At 38.3% G+C, this 18392-nt stretch overlaps 1 protein-coding gene across 1 annotated transcript in view; it reads right to left on the minus strand.

Annotated features, from left to right (window-relative positions):
• Positions 1–16648, minus strand: part of LOC100377080 (uncharacterized) — an 84618-nt gene extending 67970 nt beyond the window's left edge. Inside the window, exons 1-4 of the mRNA XM_085490911.1 lie at positions 16440–16648; positions 3538–3634; positions 2838–2880; positions 463–650 (exon numbers count right to left, since the gene is read on the minus strand). Coding sequence (XP_085347037.1) covers positions 463–650; positions 2838–2880; positions 3538–3634; positions 16440–16613 — 502 coding nt within the window. The 5' untranslated portion in view covers positions 16614–16648. The remainder of the gene's footprint in view (positions 1–462; positions 651–2837; positions 2881–3537; positions 3635–16439) is intronic.
• Between the last annotated feature and the right edge of the window lie 1744 nt (positions 16649–18392).

An 18392-nucleotide genomic window follows, 5' to 3' on the forward strand; every position in this document is an offset into this window, starting at 1 on the left:
GTAATCATCCATAATACCTTTGAAAGTTTACAAAATTGTTGTACCATTTAGGAAACATGTTTCACATTTATGTACACAAAATGCTAATATATAATATTTTGGTATTCATGTCTTGTTGTTACACTTTGTTGTTTTTGATTTTTTTTTTGTTACTTTATTGTATTTTCAACTAAGATCCCACTCTGAGATACGGTTTCAATAAAGATTATTATTATTACTTACATTTGTAAAATATTTGTGGGGATAACAAACAAGCACGTCCGTCAACTTGAGGCGAGCAGGTTCTAGACGACCAAATGTAACATCACCCCACTTTTCTGTCATAAGCAAACTCAATAAAATAGCAACCAGGCAACACGTCGGGTACTCTGAACTCATCTATTACATACAATCAATATTTCTAAACCCAAATAGTGTTCTTGTCAAAAAAACTAAAAAGTTTCTATTTACATATTCTCATACCTTCATGACCTGTTTCATTTACTTGATAAGTCCAGTCTTTACCAGATTTTATTAGCTCTTCTGAAGTATGCAGTTTGGAAGTGAACAGTCCTACAAACATCTTCTTCAATGTCAACTCCTCTATGTTTTCATCCTCTGGATAAAAAACTGATGTGACTTCACCGTGGTGGGAAATGATAAATGAGAACCTGGAAAGAGAGAAGATGATCCAACAATAAATACTGTACTGTATCGAGCTTTTAATTATTATTTGCTGGTTTGAGTTTTGCATATGTTCACTGTGACTTTCATGTTACTGGGAAGACAGGGGTCACTCTGACTTTCATGTCATTGGGGAAGACACGGGTCACTGCGACTTTCATGTCACTGAGGAAGACAGGGGTCACTGTGACTTTCTTCATGTCATGGGGGAGACAGGGGTCACTGTGACTTTCATGTCATTGGGGAAGACAGGGATCACTGTGACTTTCATGTCATTGGGGAAGACACGAGTCACTGTGACTTTCATGTCACTGGGGAAGACACGGGTCACTGTGACTTTCATGTCACTGGGGAAGACACGGGTCACTGTGACTTTCATGTCACTGGGGAAGACACGGGTCACTGCGACTTTCATGTCACTGGGGAAGACACGGGTCACTGTGACTTTCATGTCACTGAGGAAGACACGGGTCACTGCGACTTTCATGTCACTGAGGAAGACACGGGTCACTGTGACTTTCATGTCACTGGGGAAGACACGGGTCACTGCGACTTTCATGTCACTGGGGAAGACACGGGTCACTGTGACTTTCATGTCACTGGGGAAGACACGGGTCACTGCGACTTTCATGTCACTGGGGAAGACACGGGTCACTGTGACTTTCATGTCACTGAGGAAGACAGGGATCACTGTGACTTTCATGTCACTGGGGATGACAGGGGTCACTGTGACTTTCATGTCACTGGGGAAGACACGGGTCACTGCGACTTTCATGTCACTGGGGAAGACAGGGGTCACTGTGACTTTCATGTTACTGGGGAAGACACGGATCACTGTGACTTTCATGTCACTGGGGAAGACAGGGATCACTGTGACTTTCATGTCACTGGGGAAGACAGGGGTCACTGTGACTTTCATGTTACTGGGGAAGACACGGATCACTGTGACTTTCATGTCACTGGGGAAGACATGGGTCACTGTGACTTTCATGTCACTGGGGATGACAGGGGTCACTGTGACTTTCATGTTACTGGGGAAGACAGGGGTCACTGTGACTTTCATGTCACTGGGAAAGACACGGGTCACTGTGACTTTCATGTCACTGGGAAAGACACGGATCACTGTGACTTTCATGTCACTGGGGAAGACAGGGATCACTGTGACTTTCATGTCACTGGGGAAGACACGGGTCACTGCGACTTTCATGTCACTGAGGAAGACAGGGGTCACTGTGACTTTCATGTCACTGGGGAAAACAGGGGTCACTCTGACTTTCATGTCACTGGGGAAGACAGGGATCACTGTGACTTTCATGTCATTGGGGAAGACAGGGATCACTGTGACTTTCATGTTACTGGGGAAGACAGGGGTCACTGTGACTTTCATGTCACTGGGGAAGACACGGGTCACTGTGACTTTCATGTCACTGGGGAAGACACGGATCACTGTGACTTTCATGTCACTGGGGAAGACAGGGATCACTGTGACTTTCATGTCACTGGGGAAGACACGGGTCACTGTGACTTTCATGTTACTGGGGAAGACACGGGTCACTGTGACTTTCATGTCACTGGGGAAGACAGGGATCACTGTGACTTTCATGTCATTGGGGAAGACAGGGATCACTGTGACTTTCATGTCATTGGGGAAGACAGGGATCACTGTGACTTTCATGTCACTGGGGAAGACAGGGATCACTGTGACTTTCATGTTACTGGGGAAGACAGGGGTCACTGTGACTTTCATGTCACTGGGGATGACATGGGTCACTGTGACTTTCATATCACAGCGAAGACTGGGGTCACTGTGACTTTCATGTCACTGGGGAAGACACGAGTCACTGTGACTTTCATGTCACTGGGGAAGACAGGGGTCACTGTGACTTTCATGTCACTGAGGAAGACACGGGTCACTGTGACTTTCATGTTACTGGGGAAGACAGGGGTCACTGTGACTTTCATGTTACTGGGGAAGACAGGGGTCACTGTGACTTTCATGTTACGGGGGATGACATGGGTCACTGTGACTTTCATGTCACTGGGGAAGACACGGGTCACTGTGACTTTCATGTCACTTGGGAAAAAGCATTATTGACATTTATCATAGGTATGAATGCTCTCAAATTATCATGAACATTTGGCAAATAGTAAACAGTTTTTTCACTCATACTCACCATTTGGTCATATCCCAGTGTCTTGAATGTGGAAGTACATCGCCTGTAACAAACACACACAATTAAATCGAAATGTTTTCTATGTGGCCATGTCTCCATTGAGATCCTGAAAAAAAAGGCTCTTTCTAATATTAGGGTTATGGATTTATGACAATAACATGAAATGGCATTTTGAATTTGAACAGTGATCGAATTAGTGAATATTACACCAGGTCATGCCTTGAAGTTGTATTATCGGCTAGACTTATTTGAAAGCAGTTAAAATTTTGAGTAACTTGGCCAAAATTCAAATCTGAAAGTTATAAAATTCACAAGTTATTTCTGATTGAAACCTGGTGCAATAAATGTTGTCATGCATTGCTGTTATTGCTGTTATAACTTTGCTCTGGGAGTGTGTTAAACACAATTACGGTAACCTGCAAAGTAAATAATATTTCACTTATACACTTTGTAATATAGTGAATAATCAATCGTCAAACACACTTTTCGGTGACTTGTTGACACCATAAAATACTGTAAATTCAATCACAACTAAATCCAGTAATGCCCGGTGATGATTGGATATTGCCAGAGCAGATATCTTGCCAATACCATAATTGTTAAATTTATTGCAGTACTATTACTCAACACGTAAAAGGCTTCACACAAAAGTTTCCTGACAATATACAACTTCAAAAGAAATGAACTAATAAATAATCACCTTCTGGAGACTGATGATCCAAATACTGCAATATGGATATGACACGTAATCTGCAGAGCTGTCCATTCTTCTCACTTCCCAGCTGAGAAATTCCAATCTGAACGAGAAATAAAAAAAACAAGTTTTAAATCATCAGATAGAAGTTTATTTCATATCATCGTTACCGCAAAATAGCAAATTTTGAGGTGAGAAAAATACAGTTGGTGCACTTTTTTTTTTATTAACTCATAACAGCCTACTGGAGGAGGTTAAAGGTTACAAATTACGAATAAAAATTTAATCAAATTACAATGGCTAAGATTTTATAGAACAACCAAAAGTAGACTAAATTAGTGGACTGGAATTAGTAACATAAAATAAAATAAAATAAAATAAATTGAAATACCCACAAAATACTATAACAGAATATAAAAACAAAAATCCCAATGAACACATAATAATGGATATACAGTATATATAAAAAAAAGTCTATGATTAAGTATGTGCTGCTGTCTAATAACAAAGCTGTTATTTCGATATTGTGCTAAAGGAATTGTTAAGTTATTATTTGACATTATTTTAATGAATTTATTTTCAGGTGTCAGATTTATAAAGTCAGTGATAATCTTTTCAGCTTCTTTGTATTACCTCAGACTAGTAATATTAGTATTAGTATTACTAGTCTGAGGTATTATATACTGGGCCTATTATAAGGAAGTGGTGTTCATCTTCAATGTCACTACTTTTGATTCTGTTGTGTCTTTCTCCTTCATTATCAAGACTGTGATTCAAGTTGCTCAGTCTGAATTTGGTACTTTTCAGTTCTTTATTTTTTAGCTTTATTAAAGGAAAAGTCAAGCCAAACAACATAATTCTCCCTGAAGAAAGCGCTCCACAAATGTAGGAGAATGCAATTTACAGTTTATATATATATATTTTATATATTTATTCATTCTCTAGAAATTCAACTTTTCATCAGTATTATGTAGTCAGCCATCTTGATTCTCAAGCAAAGGATTATGGGTAAAGTGTGACTTCATATCAACTGTTGTGAAAAATTGCAAAAATGCTTTCATCTATAACATGAGAAATACTGATGCGAATTAGGCAAATTAGAATGTTACAAATACACATAAAGTGAAGATATTGCCAAAAACGTTAAAAAATAAAAATTATTATTTTAGACATGAAATATAAAATGACACTTTTTTGTCCCCTTTTTGTGTTCAACAGGTTATATATCACCTATATAACCTACTTACATGGGTAAGTTGTATACAATATCAGGACATTTGAGCATTTGGTAGAAAAACATAAAAATAAATTTTCAGTTCTGTTTCCATGACAACTGTTTTATCAGCATGTTTGGAACCAGTACATGTATGCTACCAATTTCTAAACTTTCAGCCAATTTGAAGTTCAACTTTTGAAGTTATAGATGAAACCATTTTCTCAATTTCTGACAACAGACTCTATGACGTCATACTTTACCCATAACCCTTTGCTGAAGAATCAAGATGGCGGACTACATAAATTGATGAAAAGTTGAATATCTAGAGAATGAAAAGTGATATAAAAAAACTGTAAACTTGTAATGTAATGATCTTACATTTGCCGAGCTCTTTTATCTAGTAGTATTATGTTGTTAGCCTTGACTTTTCCTTTAATTTTCCAAAATAAAATTTGTTTGAAATATTTGTTTGTTCTTTGTATTAGTATTTAAATTCTTCTATTCTAAGAATTTTCGCAATTTGACGACTTTTATGAAGATAAAATTTTGCAAAAGTCGCCGGCCGACACTATGTGACGTACAACCCCAAGGGGATGCAGGAAGCGGGTCCAACCCATTGTGTTGACACAATGGGGTCCAACCAACCGGTGCAGCAAATATGAGAACAAAGCACCATCGACGGGACCTTGACGGGACAGGAAATGAATGCTGGAATGTGAATAATTTGACATTTCGCGTCCGAAATTATCGCTGAATTAAATATTACTCACCTTATGACGAGAAAACACGTTCTAATAATACACAAAAGTGTGCGTTTTACGGAAAACAATGATTACAAAAATGAGAAAGATACCACGATACAAATATGCCGCCATTGCTACATGCAAATTAGAAGTAAACCATTGGAAAACATGGGGGAGAAAGTGTGACTAGTGCATTTTTGTCTTATCTGTACAGTTTTAGTTTTTCTTGAATGTGCAAATATTTTGTTACTGCGACATCTTGCATTCATTTTTTTTCTCTCTGTGTCAAGCTTGTATTTCTTTCAACAAATCTTCCTTTCACCCGCAATAATTTCAAATGGTCGATCCCTAAAATCACTTCCCTGGTCCCTCAGAAGCTTAGGTTGTTGTGATAGTCTGCTGGGGACCGAAAACGGACATCGACGAACGAACTTCTCCGGCCTTTCTGGTCTTAAAATCACTGAGATGATTGTCGGCTTTCGACCTCCATCAGACCATGGACTTAAGTACGTCCACGATCAAGCAGACTATCACAACAGCTGAGCTCCCGTGTCGCTGGATGGGCTTTTGACATTAAAACGCCACCAGCGTCGAAAAATAGCACATAAACTCGATTACCGGTAGGAACCAATCTGATTAAAATCTAATGTAGTGTACGGGCTTTAATCATTAATAGTATTTTGGCTATAAACTTATTTTAATTTTATTTTTATTAATGCCTTTTTATTTTATTATTTTACTTTGATTTTGTGATTTTTTTTAATTCCGCCCTACATAATTACACATGCTATACTATTGAAGCCCATGATGCCCTCCATTTTTATAAATATTTATAACTTTCAATGGCAGTTGAATCGAGCCAGCCAATAAATGAGCAGTAAACAATGACGTCATTTGGAAATGTTATCCATCGTTTAATAGAAACGACTCGTTTAAGTTCTTATTGTGAAATTTATTAATATTTATAAAAATATGATGAAGAGAATGGTTTTGTTTGGTCACTAGTTAACATGTGTACCACATTTGAAGATAAATAATTAATTACCAAACTATTTATATTTTAGAAAATAAATAAACTCACTTTAAAAAGTCTGCTAACTGTTCAATTATGTTTTAACATCAGCTGAGTTAGTTTGTACTGAAACCTATATAATAATAATATACATTGTCGGTACACTGCAAACGTTTACAAAATTCAATCACGTGTGTGGAGTTGTTACCATAGTTACAAATCTATCGGCTCCGATCTTTTAAAAGCAAGAAATTAGAACAATAATCTAAAGTTCATGTAAATGAAAATAAATTCAAAAACTAGTTCGAGTACATTTTTTTTCTTGTCTGCACTTCCAGATAGCCAGTTAGTTACTTGGAAAATCCAGCGAATATTCAGGAAATTATCAAGTATATGTAAAATTATGCCCACGTTCACAAGTCCTTCTATATTTCGAAACGTTAAAGCGCGGTGGTCGTCGCGCAGCGCGTGTTCGGATTTCATGTAAATAAACAATGTATTTTACACGCGTTGTATGCGTCGCTATGAGTCCCATATCGAACAGGTCGACGTGGCACGGCGACTGCCGCCCTTTAATTGTTAAAAGGCGGTGATCGTCGTGCCACGCATGCGCATGCGCGAGATGTGGTGTCATTTGACAACGATGGCGACTGTGACTGTTGTACAGACCAACAAGTACAGACTGGGACGTTACAAAGCTTAACAAGTAATTTCTTTGGTGATTCCGTTAGCACCTTCCATGGTGATTCGAAGGTATTGAAGAAGTCACCGGCGGTAATTAGTGGACGTCGCGTCCAGGTCAAAACTCCATATAAAGAAGAGCGCAATGTCGCACATGCGCGGCGCGACGACTACCGCCCTCTCATAATACTAGGAGATCATCTATGATTCATCAACAGGTGGTTATCGCGAGATTACCTAGAATCACGAGAACATCGCAAAGCCAATAGATGCGGAAGTCGGTGCGATCCCGTACTACCGAAGTGCATACTTTGTGCTATTCTTCTGGTGACTATTGGCTGATGTGAACTAGAACCGGAAATAAAAAAACAATCACTACACAACCAACAACCAAACATACATGTCTATTTGAACGACACTACTTTGAACACTGAAGTCACAGAAGCGCTTCGGCGCTAGAGGGCGCTCCGCTCACAGTCACTCTCCTATGATACAATAACTGTGTATGAATATTCTTGCTAGTGATAATTATAAACAAGAGGTTAATTCTCAGTAAAAGAGGCGGAACGATGAGGGTATACCACCTTGTGTCAGAGTAGGCTACCTTAATAATAATAACAGATAATATCTTCATTCTTAAGACAATAATTAACAAATATCTTTATTATATTAGCACTTTCAATAACAAAGTTAAAAATAAAAATACAAAAAAATAATAGTAAAAATACAAATAAAATATATGCATGCTTTGTTGACTTAAAAAAGGCCTTCGACAGTGTCTGGCATCAGGGATTGTATATTTAATTGTTAAAGCTTGGAATATCGAACAAAATCTATAAAATTATCAAAAATATGTATAGTAAGGTAAAATATAAAGTTAAAAGCAAAGAAGGATTAACTGAACACTTCACTTCAAGGGTGGGAGTAAAACAGGGCTGTAACTTAAACCCAACCCTATTCAATATTTTCATAAACGATCTACCTGATGTTCTTAATAAACCTAGATGTGACCCACCCAAACTGCAAAATACACCTATTAACTGTATAATGTATGCTGGCGATCTTGTAATATATTCTGAAACAAAATCAGGATTACAAACTTGCCTTGATAATTTATCAATATACGCTAACAAATGGCATCTAACTGTTAACACGGAAATTATGAAAAATTATGATCTTTAACAGATCAAACAGACTTCTAGAGAATGATATTTTCTTCTTTGAATTTTGTAAATTAAATACTGTAAAATCAACTAATCACCTAGGATTAATAGTAAGTGCTAATGGGAAATTCAAGGAAGGCCTAAAAAACATAAAAAGAAAAGCTTTAAAGGCCTTATTTTCTTCAAAGGTAAAAACTGGTAAAAACCCAAGTATATCATTGACACTTTCTCTGTTTGATAAACTAATCAGACCAATTCTCACATATGGTAGTGATGTATGGGGAGATGAAATTACACCAAAATCACCAATTGATGATGTACATATAAATTATCTTCGTTTTCTCTTAGGGACATCCAAAAACACCACAACAATGGGTTTATACGGTGAACTTGGACGTTACCCATTGGAGACTTTTATCGAAAAACAAATCAGTGATAAAATATTTCAATCGTGTAAAGAACTCGTCAAATCCATTATTAAAATTAGCTTTCCAAAAAAATAAAGAAATTAATAGTAAATGGTACACTAATATATATTCCCTTTTGAATAACATTAACCAGTCCAACCTGGTCGACAGCAATGAAATTCTAACAGCAAAGCAATGAGGACAAATTAACAAAAATATACAAACATCATTCATATCAACTTGGAAAATATTGAGATGCGCGAAAATTTAACTAAATTCCGCCTCAGTGACCATAACTTGAAAGTTGAGACTGGCAGACACAAAGGAATACCCCTTGCTAATAGATTATGCAACCTTTGTGATCAAAACGAAGTAGAAGATGAGTATATACCTAATGATGTCATGCCAAAGATATGCCCCCGAAAGAAATGTCCTATTTGAAATGGCAGAAAACCAAAATCCAATACTTTAAAAATTTGCCACCAAAGACACAATTCATAGCCTTGCTAAACAACAGTGGTCTAACACTCCATGTAGCAAGGTACCTAAAAAAGTGTTTTGAAATAAGACAGCAACGCCAGTGACAATCTTCTTTCACAGTTTAAGTTTTGCATTTTGTTTTCTATCTATTGTAGTATTATAATTTAATCTTAATATTGTTTATTCTCTGTAATGTATTAGCTTAGTTTGTTTTATTTTATCTATTTACTTTTTTGTAAATTGTAAACTTGAACAATGTGTTATTATCAACACGCCCCGTGAGTTGAAATCTGACCTGCTTTAATCTGTAAACGCTTTCGCAGTGAAACCTACATGATACCGTACACAAGCGTTGCACAGTTTTTAGACCAGCTGTTAGACTTGCTTGCAGTCCGTTGCGATTCCAAAGAAAAATTCTTGAAAAATAAATATAAATTGCGTAAACGAGGTGAAAGTCATGTGACCGCGAAATTTTTCATTGGAATCGAAACAGACTGCAAGCAAGTCTAACAGCTGTCCAATCCGGACATATCCACACTAACCATATACTAACCAATCTCAAATCAAGCACGTCTGCAGGTACAAACAGGTCTCCTCAGGTTACACACGAGGAAGTGACGTCGCATATGCATTTGGTCCAAATCTGATTTAAGTGTACGCAACGGAACCTGACTGTTTAGTTTAGTTTTTTCTTCTTTTTTTTTACCCATAAATAAACAACATCAAATCTGGACATGCAAAGCGGTTTCGAATCCTGCTTCGAAATACGATCAGCACAACTATAAACTTAGGAAATCGAAATGCTCCATGTTTAACTTTGGAACACAGTGGAAACGGATGTTTTGAGTTGTCGTCATAGAACATGCATAAAGTTGGACAGAAAAAAAAGTAAAATATCCTGTCGTATTATGAGGCGAACTTTCTTCGCATCGAATTTTGGTTGGCCGTATTTAGGAATGACCATTTATTATTCCTAAGGGGGATCGGGCAATTCTCGGTGCTTTTTCAAAAAAATCAATGGACCCCCCCTTTATTAATTTTGTAAAAGAAAAATGAAATAACGCAACGTTTACCTTTATAAAAAATGAAAAATTTGCAACCCTCCCCCGCCCCTCTATATTTCACCAGAAACCTGTCTGACCATACTCACTGTGTAAAACTAAGTGAAAAATTCAACAAGCTATTCCCAGTAATGAAAGCAACCCTTGGAAATCATGGAAACATTAATAGGGTAGATTATGGGTTATCACTATGGAATAATGTAATACGCCCTTCATTAGAATATGCTGGTGAAATAGTAACGCCTACTAGTTTATATGATATGGAGAGTTTGGAAAAACTGCAAAGAACAGTTGGAAAATTTATACTGAAAAGTCAGCGAAACACTGCAAATGAAGCTGTTCTTGGTGATCTTGGGTTGAATACAATGAAAAATAGATTAGATATAATGAAGTTAAAATATTATAGGAGACTAAATGAAATGAATGAATCCAGGTGGACAAAAGTTACTTTTACCAAATTAAATGAGCTAAACCAAGAACCTGAACAACATAGAGGTTACATATTTAAAAGGAGCACAGTTAAAATTCAGAGCAAGATCATGTACTCTTGGGTTAGCATATGAAAAAAGAAAATGGGGAAATAATAATGAAGATGACATAATTTGTCCATGTTGTGAAGAAGACGAAAAAACTCTCGAACATTTTATTTTGCAATGTCCATGTTTTAAAATAAAAACGGACAACTTAATGTGTGAAATAAAAGAAATGTTATTGAAGATGAAAGAAACAAATTTGTCTGATAACTTCCAGCAACTGAATAACGAAGACTTATTATGCTTCCTTCTGGGAGATACCACTCAAGGTTATAACAAAGAAATATGTTACACCATAGACAAACTTATGAAAGAATTTTTAGTTGATGCCATGGAATTTAGAACAACATTTTTACACTAATAAGTGGATTCTAATGTTATTTTTATTGTACTAATATTAATTTTGTTATATGTTATTTTTCTTGATCAATAACAGTATTTCTTGTACAGTAGAACGTCGATTATCCGAACGTCGATTATCCGAAATGTTCGGTTATCCGAACCTACTGTGTGTCCCCCAAAGTTTGTATGCAGGTCTGGCTGTGTTCCGTATAATCATAGACCCTCATCTTGAATTTTCAAGGTGAATGTTCCGGCGAAGCACTCCACTATCACCTTGAAGTATTTCATTAGGACTATGTGTATGTGACAATGCCCTCACAGTTTAGAATCAGTTTACCAACAGCCAATCATATTGCTTCTTTCTACAACGCGCTTGGAAAGCTCTCAAAATCTTCAAGGCGGGTCAAAGTCACGAGACGCGCACCACTCTGCCATGTATTTCTATGGGCTCTGTGCGAGCCCGTGAAAATAGCTAAAATCGTGGAAACAGCACAAACATAAATTTGAAGAAATCCTAAACAACCAAATTTAAATATGTTGCATATGTAGGGATAATCTTGTTACACTGTTCATGGGGTGTCAACAACTGTCCCAAAATACCGTTTTCTGCCAGGCGGTGAAAATGCCTGACCTGAGAATGAATGTCGCTGCGCACAGTGGAATCTTTTTTGGCTTGGATGTCGAGGCAATACAGCGAAGACATCCATACATGATGCAACTCACAGATATTCAGACCAAAGCTATTCAAACTATACTTAGTGCCGAGTCTGATGTGTTCGTTTTTTGTCGCACTGTAAATAGTAAATCCTTATGTTATTATGGTTTACCGGCCTTTCGACCATCGAGCGTGGTAATAGTGTTGTCGCCACTGCTGAGTATTATAGAAGACGAGGTGTTATATCTCAAAGCTCATGACGTCACTGCAACATATATTGGCAGAAATGAAGCAAAGACATCGGAAACGCAAAGCTCCAAGCGCTTACTGGCAGTCATTGTAACAAAGCTTTCTATTGGTCGGTAAACTTTCTATCGCGCAACCACGTGACATACACGGTTATGAATAGAATTACCGCACGGTGTTGTAGAGGGAGGAATGTCCGAACGGAGCAACACCGTGCAGGCGGACGATGTAGACCCTCAACAAAGGGATTTTTGTTGAGGGTCTATGGTATAATACAAAAGCCAACTGTGAACAATAAATACTACAGTCGTCTTGTGTGATTTCCTGGTGCAACACTTTCAATAAAGCTTTTATCAACATGTAATCCGACGTCTTTCACGTGTACGTTCATTGTTTACAGTGTCAGCGCAAACAATGAAACGAATTACAGTATCCAATAATTTCCTAAATTCAGACAAGCCTATTACGCCACACCAGTGTTCCACTGTAAATAAAAAAATGTCCTAAAAACACAAACTTCATCAAATGTCTTTTCCACTGTTTACAGTCAGATCCTTAACTTTACCAAGTTGTAAGTCACCGCAGTTCGGATACGTTTCCCGGGAAAATTGTACGGGGTTCCACTGCCGTCAAAGAAACGCGGCCATGAGCCGATCCCATGTTTTTTTCCGATTTTTAATTTTAATGTCCAGTATCAGAAATCACATCCGCTTCGGAATAAAAAAAGAAAGAAAATAACTTCTTGAGAGACGAAACGACAACCCCTTGGTGTGCCTCTTTGATGGTTTATCAGCAGACCGTGAACGGCAACCAATGACCACAGTCGGCGGGCCGTTTGATGGTTCACAGCGTCGAAGTGTTTACGTCCGATGATCACAGTAGCCAACCTGGATTTTTACAACAATTTATTATGTCAATCGTTCTAGGTGTTAAAAACTTTGCTGAATCCAATAAAATCGGGACATCTTGTAGCAGTTTACCATTCGAAAATCCCAGAGCAATCTGGTAACATCGAGCCGCTAGCCGATCTATACACAGCGAATACGAAGCGACCTTTCACCTGTTTACTTTATTAGCGTCTTTTATCTGCGTTGGCATAGCTACCCCAGTGAAATGCCAACGCGATGTGCTTGATTTGGACGCGAAGTTGTTAATTATAAATCGACTAGAACGTGGCGAAACCGCAAGCAATCTATCTACCGAGTATGGTGTTGGTAAATCGATGATATCCGATATCAAGGCAAAACAAAAGCTGCTGGATTTTTTCAGTAAAATGGATTCAAGTGCAGGACTGAAACGAAAGATAACGAAAACAGCCTATGACGATCGTTCAGAGAAATCCGTCTTCACTCGGTTCCGGGACTTGGTTTTCCCAAGAACTTTATTATCGCTACATTTTACGGACATTTTGAAACATTTTTTAACATTCCAGCATGCAACATTTTTATTACAATGTACACATGTATTACTGATTAAATACAAATGTTTTTAATGACGTACTCTACATACAAAAACCCTGAAACATATTTTGTATTAGATAAAAAAGGGCGTAAATAAAAAAAAAATGTGTCTCAATCTTTAAGAGAAAAATATTCGGCTCCCTTCAGCCTTGATAAAAAGTCACTGCCCCCCCCTTTTCTGGCTTTGGAAAATATGCTGACCCCCCCCCCCTCTGTTTTGCCCGACCCCCTCAGGAATAATAAATGGTCATGCCCTCAGAAATGCAAGTTTCGCAGTTGTCACGACATTGATTTTAAATAGAGGCCATTATACGTGGCTTTTATATTTGTGCACAGTGGCGTCGCTTTCTTCCTGGTTTGAACAATGATAACGGTTTTGAACAGTATAATATCACCAACAAAAGCGCTCCCGTGTTACCTTCAATGTGTAACCTAATTTGAACATATACACCCTACCGTGTAGCAAACACTTTCTCTAATCACAGACTATTTTCCCGTCACTAAACATTGAAATATATTATATACGAAAATGTGAACTCATTATGCGGAATTGAAATTTGACTTGTATGAATCATCATTGCATTACCATACCCTATATTTGCAAATTTTTTCAATTGTGTCTATTTCAATAGCTGCAATCCATAGAAACATCAGTCTACTTCCGTCTAGTATTTGTAGGTCTCGCACACAGTCCCTCTATAGATAGAGGGACTGTGCCTCGCAGAATGTCGGGTAATGACTGCGTACAGTCACCGGTCGTGGTACAGCGGTCACTGTTATGTGAATGAAATCAGGAATCAGACATTCCTGAGTTGGAAGAACAAGTACACTCGGGTGATTTTTATATTTTGTATTTTGATCAATATCCAATCCAAAATGGCTGCCAGAGTAGGGCTCAGTGGTACGGGGAGATCAACATGTCATTGTTTCCATAGAAACAAGCTTGGGTATCTTTTTTGTATATGGGGGAAACCTTTCGCACATAAAAAAATGTACGTATCCACCAGAGTTATTAGTTGTGATAAATAGTCTGAATTTGATATATTAACTGTGAATTGTGAATATTAATAATATGATAATAAATAACATTTCGTAAAGCATGTTGGGTAAAATCTAGAACCTTGCTTAATTGACTTCAGCCCCAGGCCTGCTTCATCAACAAACATAGGATCCTTGCTACAAAATGTTTCATGATGCATTTAACACATGGAGCCGCAAATTATTCCGTGATGGTGCATTGTTAATTAATACTTTATGATGGAACCCTAAAATCCGAAGACGAAGTACCGTAGGCGAAAAAACGGACACCGATTTAACCGATTCGTCCCGAAGATTGTACAGGCGTAAACAAGTCTAAAAAAATTAGAGATAGGCACGTATAAAAAAAATGTCACTTTAAATTATAAATGTCATCGTAATATCAAGGAAGAGGAAGTATCGTATACTAGTATATTATGCATATTCACTTTGTCTAATTTGTGGATTTTGGAAGTTGAATTCGAGAAGATTGTGTTTCAGAGGCAGCTGAGGCCATATCCTTTACCAGTATGCTTTGCAAATGATACATTTTACTTTGTTCTATATATGTTATTAATACCGACAGACATCTTTTCGTTCCCATCCGAAAGAACGAATACGTTTGTCGCGCGGGTCTGGTAAGTAACACAGCGCACTCTTTTTCACACTTCTGAGTGTGCTGCCGACCGTAGATTCGAACCCACAACCTCCCCGATGATAGGTGGACACGTTAAAGCGCGGTGGTCGTCGCGCAGCACGTGTTCGAATTTCATGTAAATAAACAATGTATTTTACACGCGTTGTATACGTCGCTATGAGTACTCCCATATCGAACAGGACGCGGCACGACGACTGCCACCCTTTAATCATTGTGTCACACACCAGGTTTGTAGTATGAATTTTTACTGGAAACTGCTTTGGAAGGTGCCCTAGACAGAGTAAACAAAGGCTACACTGTTTAACGGCATGCCTCCTGTCTTCTCTACTAATACATCGCACCAGTTACAACCGCCGGCTCGGAGTTGACATAGTCACGTGATTACATCCTTCCTTGAACAAACAACGCTGATTTAAGCTTTCCGTGTTGGTATTTCGATATGTGAAATGACACGCGGCTATTTAATATTTTGAATTCTAGAGAAGAGGATCTCTTCTATTGAACCATGGAACTACAAACCCCGTAGTTCCATGATTGAACCTATGATATCACTGTATCGCCGCTGATATGACAGACGCGCTCATAACACCCCGGGCATGCTGTGTAAAAGCTAATAGGATTATCCCCGACTTAAAATGCTTTTGCCTTGTTAGCGTTTCAACACCCCCGATTTGCGTGTGTCGTTGGCTGTCATATGTTTACTGGAATTCTCATTTTAGTGTTACAGAAATGACGAAAAAAATAAAGTGTTCAGAATTTCAGAGGCGAGAAGTCTTTCTATAGGACCACTCACCGACACGCAAATGTACTTTTGAATTTTGAGGTGAGAGTGTTTTCTAAAAATCACAGCAATGTTATTTGACGCTTACAAGTAAAGTAGTCTATACACTGGCACTTATTTAAGGTACGTATCGAACGCATCCGTCTTTAACCACCAGGAGCCAGTACTTCCTCAACTGAAAGTTTACAGATACCCCGGGGGAATGCGTAGTAGTATTAGCTTGGCGCTAGTTTTGATGAATAAACACCAACGCAAATGTACTTTTGAATTTAAAGCTGAGAGTGGCTTCTAAAACTCCAGCCTAGCTATGTTATTTAACGCTAACATTAGTAAAGTAGCTTATATACCGGCACTCATTTAAGGCGCCAAACGCACCCGTCTTTATCCACTAAGAGCCGGTACTTCCTCAACTGAAAGTTTATAGGTACCCCGAGAGAAAGCGTATAATCTTACCTTAGCGCTAGTTTTGATGACGCCAGCCATCTTTAACTCCGTTGTCGCGTCATACTGGTAGATGTACTCTTGGCCTGGTCGCAATCGTATCAAATTGGACTCACATATCGGGAAAACAATTAACACCAAAAGTGGCACCAGCCAAGAAAATCTCTTGTCCAAGCTGCTAGCCATTTTGCGCAGTGAGCAGATAAACTTTTATTTCCGTCTACATTGATTATAATTTATGTTACAGGCCGACTGGCTATTATGAAGATGGGGGTCAGTGCGTGTGGCTAACAATGACACAGGTGGGTCATTCGCCTTACTTGTCAAAAATCACCCCTTGAAAATAGTCGGACCCTTCCACTATATATATATAGGGGGTGCGTACTTCGAGCTACGGTTTTCAGCTCACGGGTCACATAGAAAATACCCAAGTTTAGTGTCCCACCCGCGAGTTTTTAACCCCCTGCTGAAAACAGTATATCAACACATTTGTATGAAAGTGATGTTTAAACACTGAAAATAAGGAAATGTCTCAAGGACCCCATTGACAACGTTTTTTCGATCCCATACTAAGCACCTGATGTACTCGTCTATTGATGTTTGTATTCGTGACGGCTCATATTAGAAACAAAGGCTGAACGAGAATGCGCCACTGTGTACGGGGGGGGGGCGTTGGCGTAACACACGGTTACCTAGACCTTCCATGTCTAGAACAATGCTTATAGTAAAGTGATCCACGAATGCAATTCACTTTTACTATGGAAGGTTTCACCATGCTTTTATACGAAAGCCGAGAGGGGCCTTCCTACTTCCGACTTCTCGGCTTTCGTACTTTTACCATTCCGCGCAAAATTAGGCAGCAATGGAAAAAGAAGTATCAAGTTCCGTGTATAAACACTAGTGTAAAGAGGCGGCGGAGCGCTATTTTGGCCAAAATCGGCTAGTAAGGCGCCATATGACACAGGTCATTCTCCACCATAATTTCAAGTTGCTTTTTAATCGCGTATTGTAGTGAAATATTGTTTAGTGGGTGAAATGTTAATGTCATAAAGCTTGTAAATAACAGAAACTAACACATAATAACGATAATCAAATTTGTGATTGAAGTTCAAAAGTACTAGCGTAATTTCCGGTTTCAAGGAGTTCGAAAATAGAACGTCATTGAACGCCCGGGATTGAACGCGATAAAATCACGAGTAGAACTCCTTCCGAACTAGACACTAGCAGCGTAAATTTGCACAATTTGGGACCAGTTTGTTCTTACAAATTGTCTAAGTTTCATTTATCATTATTTAGTAAACAGGTCTCTGAAACAACTTAATATATCTGTAAAATACGTGACGATCGACGATTGACTTCAAAACGCTTTAAATGCTCGCTAAATCGAAACCCCGCGCGTACAACATGTAAAATTACAAAATAACTTTTCGATTTACTGGCAAATCCGTGTGAATATTATAGTGTTACATAATATATTAGTAGTTTCCCATAGACTGTGGGGGGGGGGGTCAAACCGAGTTTCGCACTTCCTTTCCACTCACGGTGACCCAGTTATTAATATGACTACTCGACGTTGGAACTTGTCTGGTCCCCCTTCCCCAATTTATATATTCAACGCTGAGGGCGGTTAAGAAATCCGCCCTCGGCGTTAAAATTGGGACAGGGGACCTGACGACGTTGGCACCACTCTTCACGCAAGAGGGTGCTTCTTCAAATCACTTCAGCCACAGCTTGGTTATGCATTTATGCAAATCAATGGTCATTGCAGGGTAAACCTATATTTAAATATGGCAGAGTTCACGGCAACTTTAAAACGTATTCTGAATGAATACAATTCTGACGTGAAATTGAAACCAAAACAGATGGAAGTTATGGAAAGTGTATGGCAAGAGAAAGATTTAATAGTTTCCTTGCCAACTGGGTATGGGCCGCCATCTTGAATGGCCGAACAACACCTGCGTATTG

This window comes from Saccoglossus kowalevskii, chromosome 16 (genome assembly GCF_978046115.1).
Source record: "Saccoglossus kowalevskii chromosome 16, keSacKowa6.1, whole genome shotgun sequence".
In the NCBI taxonomy this organism is placed as follows: Eukaryota; Metazoa; Hemichordata; class Enteropneusta; family Harrimaniidae; genus Saccoglossus; species Saccoglossus kowalevskii.